The sequence below is a fragment of the Labrus bergylta genome, chromosome 12 (genome assembly GCF_963930695.1).
Source record: "Labrus bergylta chromosome 12, fLabBer1.1, whole genome shotgun sequence".
NCBI lineage: Eukaryota > Metazoa > Chordata > Actinopteri > Labriformes > Labridae > Labrus > Labrus bergylta.
In genome coordinates this window covers 19,873,688-19,900,627 of record NC_089206.1, presented here as the reverse complement: position 1 = coordinate 19,900,627, position 26,940 = coordinate 19,873,688, and the positions used below count along the sequence as shown (strand labels likewise).

At 47.1% G+C, this 26,940-nt stretch overlaps 1 protein-coding gene across 1 annotated transcript in view; it reads left to right on the top strand.

The window, feature by feature from the left end:
• The window catches only part of plagl2 (pleiomorphic adenoma gene-like 2), a 27,815-nt gene extending 1,031 nt beyond the window's left edge, over positions 1 to 26,784 (top strand). The window contains exons 2-4 of the mRNA XM_020657650.3: positions 16,322 to 16,425; positions 19,437 to 19,913; positions 21,066 to 26,784. Of these exons, the coding sequence (XP_020513306.1) occupies positions 19,579 to 19,913; positions 21,066 to 22,533 (1,803 nt within the window). The 5' untranslated portion in view covers positions 16,322 to 16,425; positions 19,437 to 19,578 and the 3' untranslated portion in view covers positions 22,534 to 26,784. The remainder of the gene's footprint in view (positions 1 to 16,321; positions 16,426 to 19,436; positions 19,914 to 21,065) is intronic.
• The last annotated feature ends 156 nt before the right edge of the window (positions 26,785 to 26,940 follow it).

Sequence of the window (26,940 nt, the reverse complement as noted above, 5' to 3'; positions counted from 1 at the left end):
TGTTGTCTGCAACTCTTGATCCGGTGACTTTTGTTTTGTGAGTGTGTGTGTGTGAATGTGTGCACGAGGATAAAGTGTGTTTTTATGTTTACAGTTTTTTTCTGTTTGTTTTGTTTTGGCTCGTACTCTGGTTATCTGCAGCCTCATGTCATGTGTGTGTGTGTGACTTTCAGTAATTCAGTGTGTGTATGCGCGCGCGCGCGCGTGTGTGTGTGTGTGTGTGTGTGCGCGCGCGGTTCCTTGGAAGCGCGTAAATAACAACCAGAACCCCAGCAGAGAGGGGGGGGGGGGGTCGGGGTCAGAGAGTGGGGGTGCAGTTTGTGCACTTGTTATTGATCTCTGCTGCACACTTTAACCACACACTTCACACAAACTAGACTCAGACTACACAAAACTACACACAGACTACACACAGACTACAACGCACAAATTACACGCAAACTACACACAAACTACACACAGACTACACACAGACTATACTCAGACTACACACAGACTACACACAAACTACATACAGACTACACACGGACTACACACAAACTACACACAGACTACACACAGACTATACTCAGACTACACACAGACTACACACAAACTACATACAGACTACACACGGACTACACACAAACTACACACAGACTACACACATACTACACAAAGTACACAGACTACACTCAGACTACACACAGACTACACACAAAGTACACTCAGACTACACAAAGTACACACAGACTACACACAAACTACACACAATACACACAGACTACACAAAGTACACACAGAATACACTCAGACTACACACAAAGTACACACAGACTACACTCAAAGTACACACAGACTACACACAAAGTACACCCAGACTACACAAAGTACACACAGACTATGCTTAGAATACACACAAAGTAGACACAGACTACACACAGACTACACTCAGACTACACTCAGACTACACAAACTACACACAAAGTACACCCAGACTACACAAAGTACACACAAAGTACACACAGACTATGCTTAGAATACACACAGACTACACAAAGTACACACAGACTACACACAGACTACACTTAGAATACACTCAGACTACACACAAAGTACACTCAGACTACACTCAGACTACACACAGACTACACACAGATTACATCCAGACTACACACAAAGTACACAAAGACTACACTCAGACTACACTCAGACTACACACAGACTACACAAACTACACACAAAGTACACAGACTACACATAGACTAAACCCAGACTACGCATAGACTACACAAAGTACACACAGACTACACAAAGTACACACAGACTACACACAGACTACACTTAGAATAGACTCAGACTACACACAATCTACACACAGACTACACACAGATTACACACAGATTACACACAGACTACACACATACTACACACAGATTACACTACACACAGATTACACTCAAACTACACACAAAGTACACTCAGAATACACACAGACTACACACAAAGTACACACAGACTACACTCACACTACACACAAAGTACTCAGACTACACACAAAGTACACACAGACTACATTCAGACTACACACAAAGTACACTCAGTCTACACTCAGACTACACACAAAGTACACTCAGACTACACACAAAGTACACACAGACTAGACTCAGACTACACACAAAGTACACTCAGCCTAAACAGACTACACTCAGACTACACACAAAGTACACTCAGACTAAACAAACTACACACAGACTACACACAAAGTACACTCAGACTACACACAGATTACACTCAGAGTGAACTCAGACTACACAAACTACACTCAGACTACACACAAAGTATACACATACTACACTCAGACTACATACAGTACACACAGACTACACTCAAACTACACACAAAGTACACCCAGACTACACAAACTACACACAAAGTACACTCAGACTACACATAGACCACACTCAGACTACATACAAAGTACACACAGACTACACTCAGACTACACACAAAGTACTCAGACTACACTCAGACTACACACAAAGTACACTCAGTCTACACTCAGACTACACACAAAGTACACTCAGACTACACACAAAGTACACACAGACTACACACAAAGTACACTCAGACTACACTCAGACTACACACAAAGTACACTCAGACTAAACAGACTACACTCAGACTACACACAAAGTACACTCAGACTAAACAAACTACACACAGACTACACACAAAGTACACTCAGACTACACACAGATTACACTCAGAGTGAACTCAGACTACACAAACTACACTCAGACTACACACAAAGTATACACATACTACACTCAGACTACACACAAAGTACACTCAGACTACACAAACTACACACAGACTACACACAAAGTACACTCAGACTACACACAGATTACACTCAGAGTGAACTCAGACTACACAAACTACACTCAGACTACACACAAAGTATACACATACTACACTCAGACTACACACAAAGTACACTCAGACTACACAAACTACACACAGACTACACACAAAGTACACTCAGACTACACACAAAGTACACACAGACTACACTCAAAGTACACTCAGACTACACAAACTACACACAGACTACACACAAAGTACACTCAGACTACACACAGACTTAACCAACAGGTATGGATATGGTCTGAAGTGGAATATTCTGGTTTTATGTGGACTTTAAAGAAACTCTGAATTTGTGTTTTAGCCCTAAACTTTGTTCTGGGTCGCTGGTAGCCTAGTGGTTAGCCCTCCTCTAAGCGGGCAGCCAGGGTTTAAATCTGACCTGTGCCTCCTTTCCAGCCTGTCATTCCCCTCTCTCTGTCACGTCCTGACCGATTACATCATGATTCTCTTTGATGTTTGTGTCATCGTGGTCGTTACACGTCAGTCGTTAGTTAAATTATCGATGAGCTGATGAATTGTGTTTCTGCAGGTTGAACTTGTTTGAAGTCTGCAGAAAAAGATGGAAAGTGTTCAGGTGTTTATTCTTCATTATAAAAGTGTTCAGGTGGATCCATGTTTGTTTAATGTGTTGAATTTAAAGAGGACATATTCTCCCCCTCCTCCACCTTTTCAAACAGTCCCCTGTGGTCTAAATGAAACATCTGTGCTGTGCTTTGCTCAAAATATAACATGAATCAAGCACCAGAGGAGGTTTGTGGCCCTGTATAAACCAGCTCTCTCAGAATGCTCTGTTTTGGTGTGTGTGTCTCTTTAAATGCAATCACCCCCCCCCCCCCCCCCCCGAGTTTTCCCAGTAGATATCACTCCTCTGTAGTGAGAATAAAAATAGCGGACCTGTTCAAAAGTTTTGTTCTAGTCTGGGGGTGAAGTCAATGGGTGGAGATACCAGGGGAGGGGAGGGGATTTTTTTTTTAACCAGAATCCCACTGTGACATCACAAGGAGAGCACATTAGAAACAGAGCATTTTTCTCTGTGTTGCTGCAGACCACAAACAAAGGACTGGATGGGTTTATTTCACATTTTGTGGACACTCAGGTTACCTAAATATATGTTCAAAAACACTGTAGAAGTGGATTTTATGTTTGTTTATTTTATGTCCCCTTTAACAGCTGATTGGTTTATAAATGTATGTGTCAGCTCTGTGATGTGCTCTGGATGAGGTGCAGGCTCTGCACAGACACAGTGATATCTATAGAGGTAACTAACCAGGCAGCAGGTAGAGTGTGTGTGTGTCACAGAGGGAGCTGCGTACAGCGGTGGCTTTCCCCTCCAGCAGCAGCTCTGACAGTGGCTCGTTCCATCACAGCCTGCAGCTACATAATAAGGAAATGGAAGTGAGTTGGTCACGAGACAAAGCCTCTGTTTGTGCCAGCCGCTCTGCAAGTCCCGACCCATGTGTTGATGTTTGCTGCTCGCTCACTGAAACACGAGAGAGAGAGCGACGCTGCGAGGGTCTGAGGTCAGCACGCTGTTTAAGACGTTACAAACGAGAACCAAAGCTTCCAACACACCGACTGAGAGCTGCACACAGCTAGTCACTCTGACATCAGGTGTGGAGACTTTATGTTTGTTGCCGTGGTAACAAACAGGTATGTATGACGAGCGGACCTGACAGTGAGACTGATGTTCACACAAGCATCAGAAGATAAACACTGAGGGCTGAACACTTCAAAAAGGTTACTTCTGTGCAGGGATTGGTCGTGAAGAGTTTCAGGTTGTTCTTCTGAGCCATGACCTCCTGATGATTCCTCGTCTGCTCCCCGCTCGGAACAGCTTCTTCTCATTACCGTCTCTGCGTTTCTTACTTGTGCTCCGGTCCGTGTGGTCGCAGGCAGCACGTTTCATGTTTGCCTTTGTGAGAGCGGGCACACACACACGCCTGTTTGTCAGAGGGTGTGTGTGTGCGCGTACATGTGAGCTCCTGGTGTGCGCTTGTGTGTTTGTGAGGGGGAGAGAGGGAGCTGTTTTTGAGCCGCAGGGAGGTCCGAAAAATCTCTGAAAATCCCCCACAATGCCTTGCACCTCTGTGGGCAGCGGCGACAGCAGGCTGATTTCCATGAGAAAAGAGCATCAGTTGGGTTAATGGGGGGGACAGGCCTCTGAGCGGACAAATGGTAGTTAATAACCAGAGAAGAATCGGAAAAGCTCTGATCCCTCTCTTTGTACTTCTTCACCTTCTAGAAACAGGCATGGGGGGTGAGGGGGAGGGGGGGGGGGGGGGGATGGGTGAGGGAGAAAGGGACACTGGGTTCATGCTAGAAAAGATGTTTGTCGCTTGAGATCGGCAGAGAGAATGTTCAGTTTGTTATTTTGTCAGGATGAGCTGAGAGCCTGAGAACTGAACACGTACGTCACACACACACACACACACACACACACACACACAGACACAAGCGCACACACACACACACACACACACACACACACATGCACATTTGTTTATCTGTGTTGTGAGATTTGACTCACAGAGGGTCTCCAGCCTTTCTTATATTTATTTACACATCAGCTGAATGAAGCTTCTGTTTGTTTACGTGTGAAATTTCAATAAGCCAATGATCATCAATCATCTACACACTACTTTACCTGTAGCCCCCTGGCTGCCTGTAGCCCCCTGGGCTGCCTGTAGCCCCTTGGCTACCTGTTGGAGACCCTGCAGTATCATCATCATCCTCTGAAAGTTTGATTATTTTTGACTCCAGCTCAAACATAAATTACTGACTGTTTGTTGTTTTACTGACTGTTTGTTGTTTTACTGACTGTTTGTTGTTTTACTGACTGTTTGTTGACTCTGGGGTTTCTCCTGAATGAAGGCTGTCAGCGTTGTGTTCCAGTGTTTGAGCATGAACTGTACCGTGCTGAAGACCTGAGAAACTGTACAGAGTGCTCACACTGCTCATAGGATCTGGACTTTAGGGGGGAAGTGTGCTCACACTGCTCAAAGGATCTGGACTTTAGGGGGGAAGTGTGCTCACACTGCTCAAAGGATCTGGACTTTAGGGGGGAAGTGTGCTCACACTGCTCAAAGGATCTGGACTTTAGGGGGGAAGTGTGCTCACACTGCTCAAAGGATCTGGACTTTAGGGGGGAAGTGTGCTCACACTACTCAAAGGATCTGGACTTTAGGGGGGAAGTGTGCTCACACTGCTCAAAGGATCTGCTCACACTGCTCAAAGGATCTGGACTTTAGGGGGGAAGTGTGCTCACACTGTTTAAAGGATCTGGACTTTAGGGGGGGAAGCGTGCTCAGACACGGTACGGACTGCCTGATGTGAGCGCCTAAACAACACTAAATGAAGCTGCAGTGAGATATTCTTTGATCTGGATCATAAATCTGCCTGGTTTGTATTTCATTTTGAAAGACAAAGTTTGAATCTTATTTTGAAATTAATTTTTTCCTCTAAACATTTGTTTAGTGTGTGTGTGTGAGTGCATGTGTGTGTTGTGGCGTTTCGGAGCAGTGCACTGCACTGAAATAGTAAGAGGATGCGACATGCTTCAACCACATACTGCCACTTTTCCTGCTCAAGCTTTTTCTGGGAAGAACCTCCATCCATCAACCAACCAGCAGCCAGGGTTCACACACACACACACACACACACACACACACACACACACACATACAAAACACACACACACACACACACACACACACACACACACACACAGACAAACACCCCCCCTCCTCTTCCTCCTCTTCCTCCTCTTCCTCCTCCTCCCCCTCCTCCTCCTCCTCTTCCTGTCCCTCCTCTTCCTCTTCCTCCTCTTCCTCCTCCTCCTCTTCTTCCTCCTCCTCCTCCTCCCCCTCCTCCTCCTCCTTCACCTGAGCAAGCAGCCAATCAGGTTACTGCTTTGTGATCAACAGGCTCCTCTCATGATGTTTTTAATGATTCAAACAGATAAACTCCGTCAGAAACATTCTGCAGTCTGTGTTCAGCAGTGGGAACGTCCTCCGAGCAGGTCAGCCATCTTTACTTGAACTGACTCAAAGTGACGTCACTGTTTCCCTGATCAGCTGAACATCCTCTCCTCTCATTGGTCACTTATTGTTTATATAAAGAGTTATTAAATATGAAGATGATGGACATCAGGACACTCTCACTCTTCCTGTCTATCCTCACCTGTTCGATTCCTCTCTCACTTGTTTTTCTACACCCCCTCCCCCTCCCCCCTCCTTCTTGCTGTGTTTTCCTCCCCTCCTTTCCTACTCATTATTTCCTCAAGTGTGTCCTCCTCTGAGCAATTGTCTCCTCTTTGAATTCTCCTCTTCTTCCTCACCCGCTCCCTCCCAATTTCAAGCCCCCCCCCCCCCTCACATAAAGAACCCTCCCCCATCCTTCAACTTCATACTTCAACTTCAACTTTGGGGGCGGCAGTAGCTCAGTCTGTAGGGACTTGTGTTGGGAACCGGAAGGTTGCTGGTTCAAGTCCCAGCGTGGACTAAATCTGGAAATTGGTCTGGTAGCTGGAGAGATGCCAGATCACTTCCTGAGCACTGCCGAGGTGCCCTTGAGCAAGGCACCAAACCCCCTCCCCACCACCAGCCCATGAGCCCCCCCCCCCAAACAACAACAAGTAGAAATGAAGTTGAGTTTGGAGTGTGAGTCCCCTCAGGGCTGCGTTTTTTGATGTGATTGAAGGCCTGTGTGTGTGTGTGTGTGTCTGTCCTAATTGAATGATAAAGTGGCCTGAGATGGAGAGCGGTGAATAGCCAACAATGGCGGCCTGTGTGTGGTGGAGGGGTTTTGGTTCTCGTCCAGCCTCTGCCTCTCCGCTCCGAGAGAGGGCTATTATAACACTCTCTGCTGGACCGGTCACGTGACGTTGCCCCCCCCCTACCTCCCACTGTTTGACTACCCCCCACCCCCATCCCAGTATGAACTGGCCAATCGGCTCTCGTCATGGTTCTCCTCTTCTTCTCTCTGCTGCTGCTTTGGTTCGATGATTTCATTTTGCCAACAAGTGACTTTCAGTAATTCAGTGTGTGTGTGTGTGTGTGTGTGTGTGTGTGTGTGTGAGAGAGAGAGAGAGACATAGTGTGATGTTGTGCAGAAGTTTGTCATCTTAAAAAATTAAAACAACAATTTGATCCAAGAGAGGGATGTTACGTGCCCACGTATTTGTGCATTTTAGACCGTGTGCACGAGTGCAAAATGTGTCTGTCTCTTTTCTCTCAGAGTTCAGGTTGTGTTTGACCTCCTCCTCCTCCTCCTCTTCCTCCTCCTCTTTCTCTTCCTCCTCTCTCTCAGAGTTCAGGTTGTGTTTGACCTCCTCCTCCTCTTCCTCCTCTCTCTCAGAGTTCAGGTTGTGTTTGACCTCCTCCTCCTCCTCTTCCTCCTCCTCTTTCTCTTCCTCCTCTCTCTCAGAGTTCAGGTTGTGTTTGACCTCCTCCTCCTCTTCCTCCTCCTCTTTCTCTTTCTCCTCTCTCTCAGAGTTCAGGTTGTGTTTGCCCTCCTCCTCTTCCTCCTCTTCCTCTTCCTCCTCTCTCTCAGAGTTCAGGTTGTGTTGACCTCAGGCTCACACACATCATAATCAGCCTTAGTATAATCCCAAAGAGTGAATTACTGAAGATCATAACCGACTGGAGGCAGGAAACATGTTCAGACTCTGCTTTGGTGTCCAGACTCACCTGTGACAGGTAACCTGCATGGACAACTTCTGCCCTTTCATGGCTAACCCTAACACCCCCCCCCCCCCCCCCATACGGCTGTCATCTCTCTGAAGGTGCGTGCAGCCTGCAGCCTCCGATACTCCGAACGTGATCAAGTTTCAGAAAAATTCCTGGAATGTGGGCTGCCCACTGCCCGTTTCTCAAGGCTCTGTTTATGCAAGAATGTTATTTTTACAAGTCGCTCTACCTTAAACACACACACACACACACAGACACACACACACACACACACACTGCTTCCCTCCTTTCCCCTCCATTAGGTGAACATCCTTTGAAAGTAGACATAGTGGACGGAGAGAGAGGCAAACTGAAACAGAGTTAGCAGCAAATTAGGTGTATGTGTGTGAAGGGGGTGGGGGGTGCTGTAAGGAGAGAAAGTGTGTGTGTGTCTGGTTGTGTGTGCGATGTGTTGAAACCTGTAGATTTCTGGAAACAAAAGCTGCTCGAACAATGCCTGTTGTTTTAAGCTGAGCTGACGTTGCCAGACTTAGAGATTGTTTGTTGCTGACCGGACAGAGAGAGAGAGCGAGACGGAGAGAGAGCGAGAGAGATACACAGAGAGAGCGAGACGGATAGAGAGCGAGAGAGAGACACAGAGAGAGAGAGAAAGAGAGTTGCTGGCAGAAACAAAAGTGTATGCATCCTGGCGGCCGAACGAACGAATCAAAGCACAGACTGCTGGGGCTACAGACAGAAATAATCAAACTCTGAGTGTTTAAGGCGATGAGTTGTACTCTGCACCACACAGAGTGATGATGTAATGTCTGAGGTTAGAATGCCAGACCAGACCTCTGATTGGATGGACGTGACAGATTAATAAACACTAACTATTTTCACTCTGGTTTCATTCATCGACTGTATTGTATTGCTGGGGTTCCCAAACTTTCAGCTCACCACCGCCAAAATTAGGAAGAGACAGAGGACAACATAGTGTCATGTCATGGTGTCATGTTGTCATGTTGTGATATCATGGTGTCATGTTGTGATGTCATGGTGTCATGTTGTCATGTTGTGGTGTCATGTTGTCATGTTGTGATGTCATGGTGTCATGTTGTGATGTCATGGTGTCATGTTGTGATGTCATGGTGTCATGTTGTCATGATGTGATGTCATGGTGTCATGTTATCATGTTGTGATGTCATGGTGTCATGTTGTGATGTCATAGTGTCATGGTGTCATGTTGTCATGATGTGATGTCATGTTATCATGTTGTGATGTCATGGTGTCATGTTATCATGTTGTCATGTCATGGTGTCATGTTGTGATGTCATGGTGTCATGTTTTGATGTCATGGTGTCATTTTGTGATGTCATGGTGTCTTGTTGTGATGTCATGTCGTGGTGTCATGGTGTCATGCTGCGATGTCATGGTGTCATGTTGTGATGTCATGTTGACATGTTGTGATTGTGTCATGGTGTCATGTTGTCGTGGTGTCATGGTGTCATGCTGCGATGTCGTGGTGTCATGTTGTGTTGACATGTTGTGATTGTGTCATGGTGTCATGTTGTCGTGGTGTCATGGTGTCATGCTGCGATGTCGTGGTGTCATGTTGTGATGTCATGGTGTCATGTTTTGATGTCATGGTGTCATTTTGTGATGTCATGGTGTCTTGTTGTGATGTCATGGTGTCTTGTTGTGATGTCATGTCGTGGTGTCATGGTGTCATGCTGCGATGTCATGGTGTCATGTTGTGATGTCATGTTGACATGTTGTGATTGTGTCATGGTGTCATGTTGTCGTGGTGTCATGGTGTCATGCTGCGATGTCGTGGTGTCATGTTGTGATGTCATGTTGACATGTTGTGATTGTGTCATGGTGTCATGTTGTCGTGGTGTCATGGTGTCATGCTGCGATGTCGTGGTGTCATGTTGTGATGTCATGGTGTCATGTTTTGATGTCATGGTGTCATTTTGTGATGTCATGGTGTCTTGTTGTGATGTCATGGTGTCTTGTTGTGATGTCATGTTGTGATGTCATGTTGTCATGTCATGATGTCATGTTGTGATGTCATGGTGTCATGTTGTGATGTCATTGTGTCATGTTGTGATGTCATGAACAGAGTCGACATGGGGCTGCTCTCTGTCTCTGACAGTAAATATGATGAGGTGAGGTGAAGCGAGCGTCAGGAGGTTTTAAAGTATTCATGTTTGATTGCCCTGCTCTTTAAGAGAGAGAGGGAGGGGGAGGAGGGCGGTTGGCTTGGAGCCTGTTGGCACGGCGCCCACATCTCTGGCTTCTGTGGAGCTCCGTGTGACGGCCAGGACTCCCCGCCAGAAGGGCTTTCCCCAGAACACACATGCCTACACACACACACACACACACACACACACACACACACTCCACACACACACACACACACTCAACACACACACACACACACACACACACACACCTTACAGTCAGTCTGATCATGCGTTTTATGTAAACATTTTGATAATGCTCTGCCAGCAGTGTGTGTGTGTGTGGAGTGTGTGTGCGTGTGCGTGTGCGTGCGTGCGTGCGTTTGAGTTTATGCATTGAAATAAATCAATAAAATTACCAATCAGGTACGATGGCACTTTACAGATGGCCTGTGTGGCCGCACCCTCAAGAAGTTTTCCTCTCAGTCATCTCTGGGTGACAGTTACATTAGCGAACCCACCCCCCCCCCCCCCCCCATCCCCCCCAAACCACAGACAGGCCTATCTTTAGGAGCCGATCTGGTTTTATGGCCACATCCTCAGCACGGCTAACTGTGGGGACTGGTGAGGGTTTGGCACAGCGGAGCGAGGAACTCTTCCCCTCCCCCTTCTCCCCTCTCTATGTGTAACACCTCACCTCGGGTCACAAAGCAGGAACAGGAGAGGAACTGAAACCTGGGGGAGAAGGAGGAGAAGGGGGGAGGAGGAGGGAGGGGGGATTGAGAGCTATTTCTTCTCCTCCAGGTTTTATGATGAACCTCTTCAGACTCTCTAAACTCAAATCTGTGTTCACGGCTTCTTACCGTCTTTTTGAACTCCTCAGACTGTGTAAACTGTAGAGATTGTCTCTAATTCACAAATACCTGAATATAACTCAGAGTATTTAATTTAGATACCCACACACACACACACGCACACACACATATACAGAAACACACACACACACACAGAAACACACACACACACACCCACACACACACACACACACAGAGACACACACACACGCACACACACATATACAGAAACACACACACACACACACATGCACACACACAGACACATGCACACACACAGACACACACAGACACACACATGCTCGCACACACGCACACGCACACGCACACACACACATGCACGCGCACACACACACACACACACACACACACACACACACACACACACACGCACACCTGTCCTGTAACCTAACCAGTCTTTAAACAGATGATTTGAGTCGTCACTTCCCTCATTATTACATCATGGTTTTTTATCACTTCATTAAAAACATATAAAAGGTGATAAAATTGATTTTTTTAAAGCAGAATGATAGAATACATGTAGAGCTGTTCTTAAAGGCACATGAATCTGGACCAATGAAAATCATCTAATTTTGTATAATATTAATATTTAATGTGTTTGAGTGTAAATGTTTGTGCAGCACGCCCATCCCCCGTTCATCATGAGCGCGGCTGTTGTCACCTAAGCTCCGGACGGTGAACTCATTTTCTATTTTTAGTTTGTTGGTTTCGTTTAGTCAAGCTGTTTAGTCCTGTTCTGTCCATCACAGAGCCTCGTCTGCTCGGATTCAGAACCCTGTGGACCACTTCAACACATTCAGTCCCAAAATGAGAGAAGAATAAGACTGACAGCAAGCTCACATGAAGCTCAGTGTGTGCAGGAAGTAAAGGGTTGAAAACAGTCACTCAGCATGCAGGCTGACCTCTGACCCCAGAGGAAAGGAATGTGGAAGCTCTTTCATCCGAACTAAAGACACTCTCAGCCAGGACACAGACTAAAGACCCGCTCAGTTCAGGACACAGATTAAAGACAGGCTCAGTTTTCCAGAGGTCCATGTGAGCTCAACTCCTGTTCCGGGGTTCATCCAATAAACTCAAGATTTGCTGTAGAGCTAGAAGAGACCTAATTGAATAAAAGTTGTTGGTTTGGTGTACAGAACCCAAAGACTATCATTGGTGTAGCTCCTCAAACACTGATGTTTGTTCATGCTTTATTTACAGCTCGAGCAGCAACGCTGTGGAGGTTTTATTTCTTTTCATGTAAAGAAGAGTTTGTCAATCAGCTGTTTATAATCACATCTGCAATACATTTTATCTGTTCATCAACAATCCCACTCTAAACACAACTGTACTTACATTTTCAACAAACTCTCAAAGCCACCTTCTGGCAACAGGAAGTTATTGATCATCAGTTACGACTCCTTTACAGTCCCCCCATCAGTCCTCAGGTTCACCATCAGTCCTCAGGGCCACCATCAGACCTCAGGGTCACCATCAGACCTCAGGGCCACTTTTAGTCCTCGCACCATCAGTCCTCAGGGTCACCATCAGTCCTCAGGGTCACCATCAGTCCTCTCACCATCAGTCCTCAGTGTCACCATCAGTCCTCTCACCATCAGACCTCAGGGTCACCATCAGTCCTCTCACCATCAGTCCTCAGTGTCACCATCAGACCTCAGGGTCACCATCAGTCCTCAGGGTCACCATCAGTCCTCAGTGTCACCATCAGACCTCAGGGTCACCATCAGTCCTCAGGGTCACCATCAGTCCTCAGAGTCACCATCAGACCTTAGGGTCACCATCAGTCCTCAGAGTCACCATCAGACCTCAGGGTCACCATCAGTCCTCAGGGTCACCATCAGTCCTCAGAGTCACCATCAGACCTTAGGGTCACCATCAGTCCTCAGAGTCACCATCAGACATCAGGTTCACCATCAGTCCTCTCACCATCAGTCCTCAGGGTCACCATCAGTCCTCAGGGTCATCATCAGTCCTCTCACCATCAGTCGTCAGGGTCACCATCAGTCCTCAGAGTCACCATCAGACCTTAGGGTCACCATCAGTCCTCAGAGTCACCATCAGTCCTCTCACCATCAGTCCTTAGGGTCATCATCAGTCCTCTCACCATCAGTCCTCAGGGTCACCATCAGTCCTCAGTGTCACCATCAGACCTCAGGGTCACCATCAGTCCTCAGTGTCACCATCAGACCTCAGGGTCACCATCAGTCCTCAGGGTCACCATCAGTCCTCAGAGTCACCATCAGACCTTAGGGTCACCATCAGTCCTCAGAGTCACCATCAGACATCAGGTTCACCATCAGTCCTCTCACCATCAGTCCTCAGGGTCACCATCAGTCCTCAGTGTCACCATCAGACCTCAGGGTCACCATCAGTCCTCAGGGTCACCATCAGTCCTCAGAGTCACCATCAGACCTTAGGGTCACCATCAGTCCTCAGAGTCACCATCAGACATCAGGTTCACCATCAGTCCTCTCACCATCAGTCCTCAGGGTCACCATCAGTCCTCAGGGTCATCATCAGTCCTCTCACCATCAGTCCTCAGGGTCACCATCAGTCGTCAGGGTCACCATCAGACATGAGGTTCACCATCAGTCCTCAGGGTCACCATCAGTCCTCAGAGTCACCATCAGACCTTAGGGTCACCATCAGTCCTCAGAGTCACCATCAGACATCAGGTTCACCATCAGTCCTCTCACCATCAGTCCTTAGGGTCATCATCAGTCCTCTCACCATCAGTCCTCAGGGTCACCATCAGTCCTCAGTGTCACCATCAGACCTCAGGGTCACCATCAGTCCTCAGGGTCACCATCAGTCCTCAGAGTCACCATCAGACCTTAGGGTCACCATAAGTCCTCAGAGTCACCATCAGACATCAGGTTCACCATCAGTCCTCAGGGTCACCATCAGTCCTCAGGGTCACCATCAGTCCTCAGGGTCACCATCAGTCCTCAGGGTCATCATCAGACATCAGGTTCACCATCAGTCCTCAGGGTCACCATCAGTCCTCAGGGTCACCATCAGTCCTCAGGGTCACCATCAGTCCTCAGGGTCATCATCAGTCCTCTCACCATCAGTCCTCAGGGTCACCATCAGTCGTCAGGGTCACCATCAGTCCTCAGGGTCACCATCAGTCGTCAGGGTCCTCAGGGTCACCATCAGTCCTCAGGGTCACCATCAGTCCTCAGGGTCACCATCAAAGCCGGGGGTGGAAAGTGTCAGAATAAATCTCTAAAGTTTTGCACTCCAGATAAAACATAATAATAAGACGTGAGTGTGCGTCAGCTGGTCACTCCGCTCTGTCAGGCTGAAATCTGTTTTCAGGGTCTGTTCGGTTTAGTTCTATAACTTCATGGTGTTGATTTTATTCAGTCTGTGTGTTAGCATTCTGGCTAGTGTGAGTGTGTGTGTGTGCAGGGGGGGTGTTGCGTATGATGTTGCATTGAAGCTATTTAGTGTGTGTGTGTGTGTAGCGGAGGGGCAGGGCAACACGGCATGGTTCAGCCCAGGAATGTGCGATGTGGGTAGGCTGTACAATAGAGCCGGGCTCCCTGAGGGTGGTCAATGGGACGGGTGTCAACCCCCTGCAGCCCCCCCGCTGTGTGATGATCACCACACAACGCAACAGCTGTCAGCTCCTCTTAACCACCGCTGTAAACACACACTCACACACACACTCACACACACACTCACACACACACATCATGTACCAACCTGTAAATACATTTGTGCAAACATTGTGGGGTTGCACACAAACCATCTAATATTTTGCAGTCACCATGTTGGTTTTCTTGAACCAGAATTTATGGTATCAGGAGAAGTGAGTGGGGCGCCCACTCCAGCTTCAGCTCCAGCTCCTCCCACTTCTCCAAATATGGTCATTTCTGGCTAGGTTTTAAAAGTTAAACAGTCTGATATTTACATGAAAAAATCTCCAAAAGGCTCCAACAGCACAAACACGGCAAAGAGGTTAAAGGTCAGGGAATTAATTCGCTGAAGTGACACCTAACAGACAACTGTAGCAACTCCTACCAGTCACTCAAAGAGGCCACGCCCCTTACCACTGTAGGAGACAGACTCTAGTGGACACTGGAGGAACTGCAGCTTTAAAGTTGGACATTTTAACATGGGGCTCTATGGGGACTGACTCACTGCAGGGGACTGACTCACTGCAGGAGACAGACTCTAGTGGACACTGGAGGAACTGCAGCTGTAAAGTTGGACATTTTAACATGGGGCTCTATGGGGACTGACTCACTGCAGGGGACTGACTCACTGCAGGAGGCAGACTCTAGTGGACACTGGAGGAACTGCAGCTTCTTGTGCTTTAGTGTCCGTGTTTACTTGAAAACTGCAGATTCCAGCATGTTTTTTTTCTGTCAACTCACTGACCTTTCACACACACAGGAGACAGTTACACGTGTGTGTGTGTGTGTGTGTGTGTGTGTGTGTGTGTGTGTGTGTGTGTGTGTGTGTGTGTGTGTGTGTGTGTGTGTGTGTGTGTGTGTGTGTGTGTGTGTGTGTGTGTGTGTGTGTGTGTGTGTGTGTGTGTGTAGTGGGAGGGGGGCTGTGTGTGTGCATTCTGTCAAACATGCCCACGTGTTTACTTCTCTGCTCTCTTGGTTCACGTGACGACGCTCCTGCTCGGCTGACGTTGACGTGTCCTTGGACTTGACGCTGTGAGGTCACAGAGGTCACAGAGGTCACTCAGGGTAAATAAGAGGACACAGGTGACAGGAGAGTTCAGACTGGTGTATTCAGTGAAGTGTGTGTTGTAGAGTAAGTTGTGGAGTAAACACTGCTCCCCCTCTTGGCGGGGGGGTGGGATTCTGTGTTTTCACAAGGATTATCCAGTTTCATAACAAGTACATACATGTACATGCATTAACACACACAGGGCGGGCTTTGTGAGGCGTGCTGTCCTCTGTGGACACATGATGAATGACACATTGTGTCTTCGGGTTGTCTAACAAAAAGAAACCAGCTGTGATTAAGAATCTTTATTCACTTAACTGTTTTCAGCGTGTAACTGTTCACTTGTCTGCAGCTCCCCCTAGTGGGTGAACCTTCAAATGATTCAGCATGAATACACATTAGTACTTAGCTCCGGCCTGTCTGATGTCTGATGCATTTCTTTAAAGGATGCCGGATCCATCTTTTATTTTGTTTCTTCTCATTTTCTCTTTTGCAGGACAGTCAAAATGCAGAGCAGCGTTTCCCACTCACCGCCAACCATAGCTGTTGGGACCGGGTGAGGAGGAGAAGAGAGAGGAGGAGAGCACCGAGTTTTTACAGGTAGAAAGACCCTGGACAGCTTCATTCATTGGTTCATCCAAAACTTCAGTAAAGCATTCAAGTCATCAGACTTTAATGTGTCACTGAGGCAAACACACGTGTAACACACTGAAAATTATATCTCATATCTTCATATTTGTCCTGATGTTTTGTTGTATCAGTTTGTCAGGTTCAATTAATTTGATTTCCAGAAGTGTTTAAGTTAATTCATATTTTTATTACAAATGAAAAACAATAAATGTTACAAACAGTACCTCATTGTTTCTTATGTTCTGTCTGTAGACAACAGAAATGTGTTTTACCCATTAAGATGAAGGCGCTGGCCCTTTAAGAGCGGCTCAGTGAAGGAGACAGCGAGGTGTGTAGGCTGACAAACAAAGCTCCAGCTGAAGTATCAAAAAGTGTAGATGGACCAGTTCTGACCGGTTCAAACGCTTTACAACTTAAGTCCAGTAGTTTGAGCACTCCATTCACTTCCTCTGCCCGGTTTGATGGTCTCTGTGATGGTCTCTGTGATGGTCTCTGTGATCTCTGTGATGGTCTCTGTGATGGTCTCTTTGTAGGTCTCTGTGATGGTCTCTGTGATGGTCTCTTTGTAGGTCTCTGTGATCTCTGTGATGATCTCTGTGATGGTCTCTGTGATGGTCTCTGTGATCTCTGTGATGGTCTCTGACGTGCGGACGGGGACTCTACAGCGCGTCCTTTTTATTTTGGTTTTGGTACGGGACATCTTTGCGCCCTTTGTCTTAGAGGTGGGTGATATGAGAAAACTATCATATCACAATTTTTTTTTGCCAAAATCCGGATCACGATTTTATCACGATTCTTTTCATACTGATCTTTAGACAAATTTATATTTACTGACCAGTTCAACCAAATTTATTTCCCTGTATAATGTTTTTAAATGCACAAAAACTGTGCAGACAAGTTTAATCTATCGTATTGGTCCGAATATAAGACGACCCTGATTATAAGACGACCCCCGTTTTTCAACACTCATATTTAGAAAAAAAAGATTTGCAGACCAGATCTTGTTTTTATAAAGAACTTTTTTTTAAAGAACTTCATTTTATTTGAAAATAACAATATTAAAAACACATTGAATTAAACACCTGTTGTATTAATAATTATAATAATAATTAACATACCGTATTTATCGGTATAGGCCTACGGCACTTTTCAAAACAAAGTGTTTCACAAGGGCGAACTACGTACAGTATGATTCAAAATTAAAATCGATTAACAATCAAACAATATTATCAACATGTTTTTAACATTTTGAAATAACAGAGGAAATACAGGCAATGTTTTTAACTAAACTACCGCTAAACTAAAACTCTCCAAACTTCTCCTCCGATGTCTCCTCTCTATTCCTCACACACACACACACACACACACACACACACACACACACACACACACACACACACACACTCTGCCCCGCTGTGTTCGCTCTCACTCTCATCGCTCCCCAATATTAAAAACACATTGAATTAAACACCTGTTATTGTAATAATGATAACAATAATAAACGTTTATAATTTATCGTTATATGCTACGGCACTTTTCAAAATAAAGTTTTTCACAAGGTCAAAATATGTACAGTATGATTCAACATTAAAATCAAGCAATATTATCAACATTTTTAAATAAGAGAGAAAATACAGGCCACATTTTTAACTAAACTAACCTAAAGCTTGCCAAACTTCTCCTCCGATGTCTCCTGTACACACGTCCTCCGCCCCGCTGTGTTCGCTCTCACTGTCATCGCTCCCCTGCTCCTCCCAGAGCACGTCATGTGTGTTGACATTTAAAGGGACAGGTGAACAATTAGAGCTGCGCTCTGAATACTAGACCCCGAATATAAGACGACCCGACTTTTTCGGACCTATTTCGATGGGGAAAAAGGCTGTCTTATATTCGGACCAATACGGTATTTGAAAAACATCTTTGTAGGAGGTCTGGAGGTCTCACCCAGAACATCTTTAGCAACAGAAATGTTTTTCCCTCAATTTGATCAATATTTATGCGGTTTAAGGTTTTCCTCACCACTTTGAAATTACGATTTAGTTAAATGTCCTCTTTTTATGTTCATCAGGAACATTTTCACGCAGTGATGCAGTCATTTGAAAACATGTAGACTTTGAGTTCTTGTGTTTCTGTTCTATTTTAGCCCTGCAGAGTTCCCACAGCTATAGCTTCATACAGGCTCTGCAGCCTTTGTTGTTTTTTGTGACATCACTGGATTAACTTTAGTTTAATTTGTATATAATCAAACATAATACAGGATGTGTTCATTCTGTGACACATGATCAAAGTAAGTTTTACTGACAGAAGAGTTTAATTCATAGAAGGGGCGGGACATTGTTGATTGACAGACAGACAGTCACCATGGTTACTCACTCTCACCTGCCTGCTGCACACAACGTGTAACGTCATTTAGCCTAATCCTTATAAATTCGGTTATCACAACAGGTGAGCTTCGGGTGGAGAAGCTTGATAATAACTTTTAAAAACCGAGAGAGAGCAGAAAACACCGACAGCATCATTTTAAACACCGGGGTTATATCTCCCCTCACTGACTGTCTGTCTGAGCTCTGCTCTGTCTGTCTCTGACTGTTAACGTCTCTCCGGCTCGTTAAATGGTTTCTTGTGTCGCAAACTATGCAGATAAGTTAACTGTTGCTCACGCCGTGACGGTTTTGAAAAATATCAGAACAGTTACATATAACCGGGATGGAGTTGTTTTTGCGGACTTTACTTTTAAGTTTCGTTTTCATTTTCACCACTGTGGAGCAAAAAAAGGGAGGGAGGGAGGGAGATGCGTCTGTGTCGGAGCATAAACTGTAGCATGATAGAATAAACACATTAGCCCGGTTCTATGATCGCTCTGCTTTGGCAGATCGTCAGCAAGTTGAAATCCTTCACGATCTAAGATCGTTATATCGCTCACCACTACTTTGTCTTCATATGAATGAAAATGTGTTCATGTCCCTCCTTTGTTTCCACAGATCTCATCCGACCTTGATGCTTCCCTTCCGGTGAGCTGTTGGTCAACTTCTTCTACGTCACCCCCCGGCAGCGCCCCACATTGAGCCTGCACGGCAGGGAGCCACACCTGAAGTTTCATGGCAGCGGCGTTCTGAGGCTGCCATGGCAGCTGCTGCCGCCGATGCCTCACACCGTATTACCGCACTGACGCCGGAGGAAGAGGGACGACGGACTGCCGCCAAGCTGTTTGGGAGCGCCGCCGCGCTGCCACGGACTGAGAGAGAGCGAGAGAGAGAGAGGGGGAAAGAGAGAGAGAGGGGGAGGGAGGAGGAAGAGAGTGGGAAAGCGAGTGGGAACGAGTGTTTGGTGTGCGGAGGTCTGTTCACCTCACAGGAGAAGCTGCGGCTCCACGCTTTGACTCACACAGGAGAGAAACCCTTCCACTGCTCACAGCCACTCTGCCCCAAGGCCTTCAGCTCCAAGTACAAGCTGTTCAGGTATTACCAGGGTCCACATCATTTAGAGACTTCAGGGTACCACCAGGGTCCACATCATTTAGAGACTTCAGGGTACCACCAGGGTCCACATCATTTATAGACTTCAAGGTACCACCAGGGTCCACATCATTTATAGACTTCAAGGTACCACCAGGGTCCACATCATTTAGAGACTTCAAGGTACCACCAGGGTCCACATCATTTATAGACTTCAAGCTGTTCAGGTACCACCAGGGTCCACATCATTTAGAGACTTCAAGCTGTTCAGGTACCACCAGGGTCCACATCATTTAGAGACTTCAAGGTACCACCAGGGTCCACATCATTTATAGACTTCAAGGTACCACCAGGGTCCACATCATTTAGAGACTTCAAGCTGTTCAGGTACCACCAGGGTCCACATCATTTAGAGACTTCAACGTACCACCAGGGTCCACATCATTTAGAGACTTCAAGCTGTTCAGGTACCACCAGGGTCCACATCATTTATAGACTTCAGGGTACCACCAGGGTCCACATCATTTATAGACTTCAAGGTACCACCAGGGTCCACATCATTTAGAGACTTCAGGGTACCATCAGTTGAGCTTCAAATTGGGCGGCAGTAGCTCAGTCTGTAGGGAATTGGGTTGGGAATCGGAGGGTTGCCGGATCAAGTCCCAGCACAGACCAAGTCCGGAAACTGGCCTGGTAGCTGGAGAGGTGCCAGTTCACTTCCTGAGCACTGCCGAGGTGCCCTTGAGCAAGGCACCGAACCCTCCCACTGCTCAGGAGCGCCCACTGTGGGCAGCCCCCCCCCACTCTGAGACCTCTCCATAGGATCCTGTTTGTGCATGTGTGTGTAGCATGTTCATTAGACAGAGTGTAAAAACAGAATTTCCCCTTGCGGGATCAATAAGGTATAAATTAAAAATCAAAGCCTTTGAGAAACCAGGAAGTGGACTCACATCCTGCAGCTCAGAGTTGAAACTGTTAGATGAACACTAATCTGTGTTATTTGATGCCAGGAGAGACAGAATAACTGTAAGCAGAGCAGTGAGGCAGCATGAGACTGGTTAGCATGTTTGGAATCTGGTGAATGACAGGAAGTGGTTTGTTTCAGGTCCTGTCTGGATCTGTACCCTCTAACAGCTGTTGTTTGTGTCTGTGCAGGCATATGGCCACACACTCTCCACAGAAGACCCACCAGTGCTCGTTCTGTGAGAAGATGTTCCACCGCAAAGACCACCTGAAGAACCACCTGCAGACACATGACCCCAACAAGGAGGCCTTCAAGTGTGACGAGTGTGGGAAGCACTACAACACCAAGCTGGGCTACAAGCGCCATGTGGCCATGCACTCGGCCACGGCCGGAGACCTCACCTGTAAGGTGTGCATGCAGATGTACGAGAGCACGCCGGTTCTCCTGGAGCACCTGAAGAGCCACTCGGGGAAGTCGTCAGGAGGAACCAAGGAGAAGAAACACCCGTGTGACCACTGCGACCGCCGCTTCTATACCAGGAAGGACGTGAGACGCCACATGGTCGTCCACACAGGCAGGAAGGACTTCCTGTGTCAGTACTGTGCCCAGCGCTTCGGCAGGAAGGATCACCTGACGCGCCATGTGAAGAAGAGCCACTCCCAGGAGCTGCTGAAGATCAAGACGGAGCCCCCTGACATGTTGGGTCTGCTGGCATCAGGGTCCCCCCCCTGCTCAGTGAAGGAGGAGCTCAGCCCCATGATGTGCGCCATGGGGCCAAACAAAGACCCCATGATGGGCAAACCATTCCCCGGTGGTCCCCCGTTCCCCATGAGCATGTACAACCCTCACCACCTCCAGGCCATGTCTAACTCAGGGGGGGGCCACCCCCACCCGTCCCTGATGCCCCCCTCCCTGTCTGCAGCCATGAACATGGGCTGTCACATGGAGTCCCCTGGACCTTTACACCCACACTCCCTGCACCACCATCACCACCACCATCACCACCACCATCATTCCCCCCCACTGCCCCCCCATCACCAGCCCCAGGCCCCCCAGCAGCAGCACCAGCCCCAGCAGGTCCCCAAGTACCAGCTGGGATCTACCTCATACCTGCTGGACAAGCCCCTCAAAGTGGAGATGGAGAGCTTCCTCATGGATCTGCAGAGCGGCTCGCCAGGCCCCACCCCTTCTGCGGACCCCCACCCTGCTGCCTCACCCCGCAAGGATGGGCTGGAGCCCTCGGCGGGCTTGGCAGATGAGCTGTGTGGGGGCCCCCTCCTGTCCAAGAGCCCTGTGGTGATCGCTGATTCTCTTTGTGCTGCTAACATGGACCTCTCCCACCTGCTGGGCTTCCTGCCCCTCAACCTGCCCCCCTATAGCGCCCCCATGAGTACAGGAGGCCTGGTGATGGGCTACACCTCATCTGCGACCTCCTCCATTTCTTCCATCTCCTCTTCCTCATCTCTGCATACTGCAGAGCCGCATGCTGCAGCAGCCGCCGTCACCACGGCACCTCTTACCTCTTTGCAACCGCAACCTCAGGAGCAACAGAGCTCCAGCGGGGGTCTGAACCTCGGGCCCCTGCACCCCCTCCCATCAGTGTTCAGCTCCAGCCTCAGCACCACCACACTGCCTCGCTTCCACCAGGCCTTCCAGTGAGAGAGCCTCTGGCTCGGCTCGGCCTGGCTCAGATTGGGGTCTGTGTTTGGTGAATGATGAAATGAACACTTGGAAGCCTTAAAGCGCACAAAAGCTTTTTTTCTGAGCCTTACAGGAAGTTTAACCCTTTAAAGAAAAGGAACACAGTGAGGAAAGAAGCTTTTGTTCTCCTCTAGTTATAACTACGTATTAACCCTTTATCTTATGACCTTTTACTCCCTTTGTCCCCTCATGTTAGTAGTATAGAGGGCAGCATCCGTAGGCCTAAAGGCGTGGTACTGCACACTTTCTAAAGTAATAATATTAAAACATCAACGAGCATTTTAGTGAAGATTATCCGTCTTGTTGTGACCCAGAAAAAAAAGATTTAGTTTGAAGTGGATATTTTGTTTGACTTTATTTTGACTTTCCGATGTCAGAAACATGTCTGGAGTTTAAACCTCAAAGACCCTCGAATCTGTCTCCATCAGTCCCACAGCCCAGTGAACCAATCAAGACCCAGATCAGCTCGAAACTCCGCCCCTCCAGGGCTTCCTGAGCCACGAAAAAAGAACTGACCCCCACCTGAAAGAAAAAAAACACAAAAGAAAAGAGTCCCTTTAAACTGATGTGCTCGTAGAGTCAGGCCAGTTTCACACACACACACACACACACTGAAAGGACAGAGTGTGTGTTGTTCTTTAACGGCTCCTCCAGAGAAGCACTTTTTTTTTAGCACTTCACCTTCAGGAAACTTCTGGTCTCCTTCCTCCTCTTCCTCCTCTCCCTCCTCCTCTTCCCACTCCCCCTCCTCCTCCTCTCCTTCCTCCTCCTCCTCCTCCTCTCCTTCCTCTCTTCTTCCTCTTCTCCTCCTCTCCTTCCTCCTCTTCCTCCTCTCCTTCCTCCTCCTCTTCCTCCTCTCCTTCCTCTCCTCCTCTTCCTCTCCTCCTCTTCCTCCTCTCCTTCCTCTTCCTCCTCCTCTTCCTCTCAGTCTAAAGTCGATATCTTCGACCCTGTAGCTGCTCACTCCTGAAGTCTCCTCGGCGCCCCCTCCTGGTAGAATGAACCCTGACAGATGTGAAACAGTGTGACAGACGAGGACAGATGTGTATTTTAGGTATTAAACATGTTTCTACACTTTCTGTATCTGAAGTATTAGCTTTCCCTTTTCCTGTCGTCACTGTGACGTGGAGAGGACGACCTCTGTCAGCGAGTCATAACCGTGTGTGTGTGTGTGTGTGTGTGTGTGTGTGTGTGTGTGTGTGTGTGTGTGTGTGTGAGAGCTTGTGAGCTGACACGCCGCCTGTCGTCGTGATGCTGTTTGATCCCACGTGTTGAAAACAACTTTAAACGAGACGCAGGCAACGTCACACGATGTCGAGGTGCGGCGTGGACCGTGTGACGTCTGCAACTTCCAACATCGAGCGTCTGGGATTCTGTTTGTGTTGCCGTGGTAACAAACAGGTATCATGACGAGCCGTCTGTGGACGCAGGGGGCGGAGCTCCTGCATCCATCGCCACGCCTCAGATGAGCCCTCGCCACGACCACGTGGCCATGTGTTTAAAAAAAACAAACAAAAAGAGGAAATCAAAAACAAAGTTGCTGCTTTTAGCTACGGTTGCTATGACGACTGTAGACCACTCGAACATTTCAATGACACCCCCCCCCCTCCCCCCCAGCTGCTTGTAGAGTTAAAGGTAAAGCGTCTGAAAGTTTCCGAAAGATTCTGGCGTGACGTTCAGAGTTCGGGGGACTTGTTGACTGACTCGGACTTGTTGTTGCTCGTTTATAGTCGTTTGTTTGTTTGTTTGTTTGTTGTCGTTTGAAATGAATTTATTTTCTGTTTGTTGAAAACAGGACCTCGAGAAACAACACAACACATCACCTCATTTGTATTTGTTTTATTTCTTACTGAACCTGGGGAGAAGAAACGACACTTTGCACATTAGCTTGTTACAAAACCCAGAAGCAGCCCCCCCCGACCCCTAACCCCCCCCAGCCCCCCCTGAGGTCATTAATGTGATGATGACCTGTAAATAAAAAAGACAGATCAGAGTTTGATCCTAAATAAATGAGCTGCCAGCACCTTTCTGAGACCTGGACTTCATGAGACCTTCAGGTACTGGTTTCAGAAATCAGATTTCAGAGGGTTTGTAACAGAGAAGCTTCTGGCATGTCCTCCGTTTGTCCTCCCCGGGTTTCTGTGAGCTAATCTGAATTCTAGCACTTTCAACCTTTAAAAAAAAAAGAGTATTTTTTTCTTTTAAATTTCAGCTTCTATGTTCAAATGTTTTTATTTCGTATGATCCTGTTGATGTGTTTAGTTTGACATGTAGACTTTATTAAGCGTTGTGTGTTTCTCCTCTCCTCAAGAGGATCAGTGTTTTTATAGACTCACTAATATCCCTCGAGCCCCTCCTTTAAACAACGCTTTGCTGCGCTCTTCAGTTTAACCAATCAGACTGCAGCCGAGCGCCAAGCAGCAACACGTGTTACAGCCGACCAATGAGACGCTGTCCAAATGACCAGTCACTGAACACATCACGACCTGAACACATGTAGACGAGTCAGTGAACACATCACGACCTGAACACATGTAGACGAGTCAGTGAACACATCACGACCTGAACACATGTAGACAAGTCAGTGAACACATCACGACCTGAACACATCACGACCTGAACACATGTAGACGAGTCAGTGAACACATCACGACCTGAACACATGAATAGACGAGTCAGTGAACACATCACGACCTGAACACATGTATAGACGAGTCAGTGAACACATCACAACCTGAACACATGAATAGACGAGTCAGTGAACACATCACGACCTGAACACATGTATAGACGAGTCAGTGAACACATCACGACCTGAACACATGTATAGACCAGTCAGTGAACACATCACGACCTGAACACATGTATAGACCAGTCACTGAACACATCACGACCTGAACACATGTAGACGAGTCACTGAACACATCACGACCTGAACACATCACGACCTGAACACATGTAGACGAGTCAGTGAACACATCACGACCTGAACACATGAATAGACGAGTCAGTGAACACATCACGACCTGAACACATGTAGACGAGTCAGTGAACACATCACAACCTGAACACATGTAGACGAGTCAGTGAACACATCACAACCTGAACACATGAATAGACGAGTCAGTGAACACATCACGACCTGAACACATGTATAGACGAGTCAGTGAACACATCACGACCTGAACACATGTACAGACGAGTCAGTGAACACATCACGACCTGAACACATGTATAGACGAGTTAGTGAACACATCATGACCGAGTCAGTGAACACATCACGACCTGAACATATGAATAGACGAGTCAGTGAACACATCTCGACCGAGTCAGTGAACACATCACGACCTGAACACATGTATAGACGAGTCAGTGAACACATCACGACCTGAACACATGAATAGACGGGTCAGTCCAACCCCAGAGTAAAGCACTTAAAGCGCTCAGCCAGCCAACGGGCTGATTGTGACCCCGTAGGAGTGACAGCCGCAGACTTTAAAATCTTCTCAGTGAACATAATTAAAAAGTAAACTTTGTCTTGAAAAGGCAACGACTCCTTGATTAGAAAGTAAAAACTTTTCTCTTGTGAATTCTGAAACCACACGACTCCTGGATATGACCTCTGACCTCTGACAGTCTGGTTGTTGCTGCTGGTTGTTGCTCGGCTGCAGCTCCGTTACCTCGACCTCCTCAGGATGCTCTTCTCCTCACCTCCTCGTCTCCTCGTCTCCCGCAGCGGGTGCAGAAGTCAAATTTTGAAGGGAATTGGATCAGATAAATCCTCTTTTTATTTTGCTCTTAGTGAATGTGGAGAGTGTCAGAGTGTCTGCTGCAGACACATCCACATGTAGTTTGATATATTTCTAGATTATTCTAAGTGTTGCATTCCAACCTCTTTGTGTATCTCTTTAGTGACAGCCCGTTTGATCTCGATGGCGTGCTGTTACAGCCTGGAAGAAAGACGTGAACACGACTTGGCATACACTATTTGATAAAGCGTGGCGTTTATCGACTACAGGGAGAGTTTATTAGAGACGAGCTTCAGAGAGAAAGAAGACGCTTCTTTGTTACATATCTCACATGCAATCAGTTGCTGCAATGTAAAAGTGACAGATTTGTATATTGGTTGATCCAAAGAGATGATGAACTATTGTACAGTGTATCATCTTTCATGTGTTATGTTGAAATGATTAAAAGACAAACCAGCGCTTTCCGACTCTGTGTGCGTTTTTTCTTTACTGAAGGACAAAATGACGGTTTAAACCTCAGGAGGAAGTCAGTGTGACAGTTTCCTGTAGAAGGAAACTTCAGGACACGATCTAGAGGAAACAAAGACAAACATCTGATTTGAGCTGCTGCACCGAG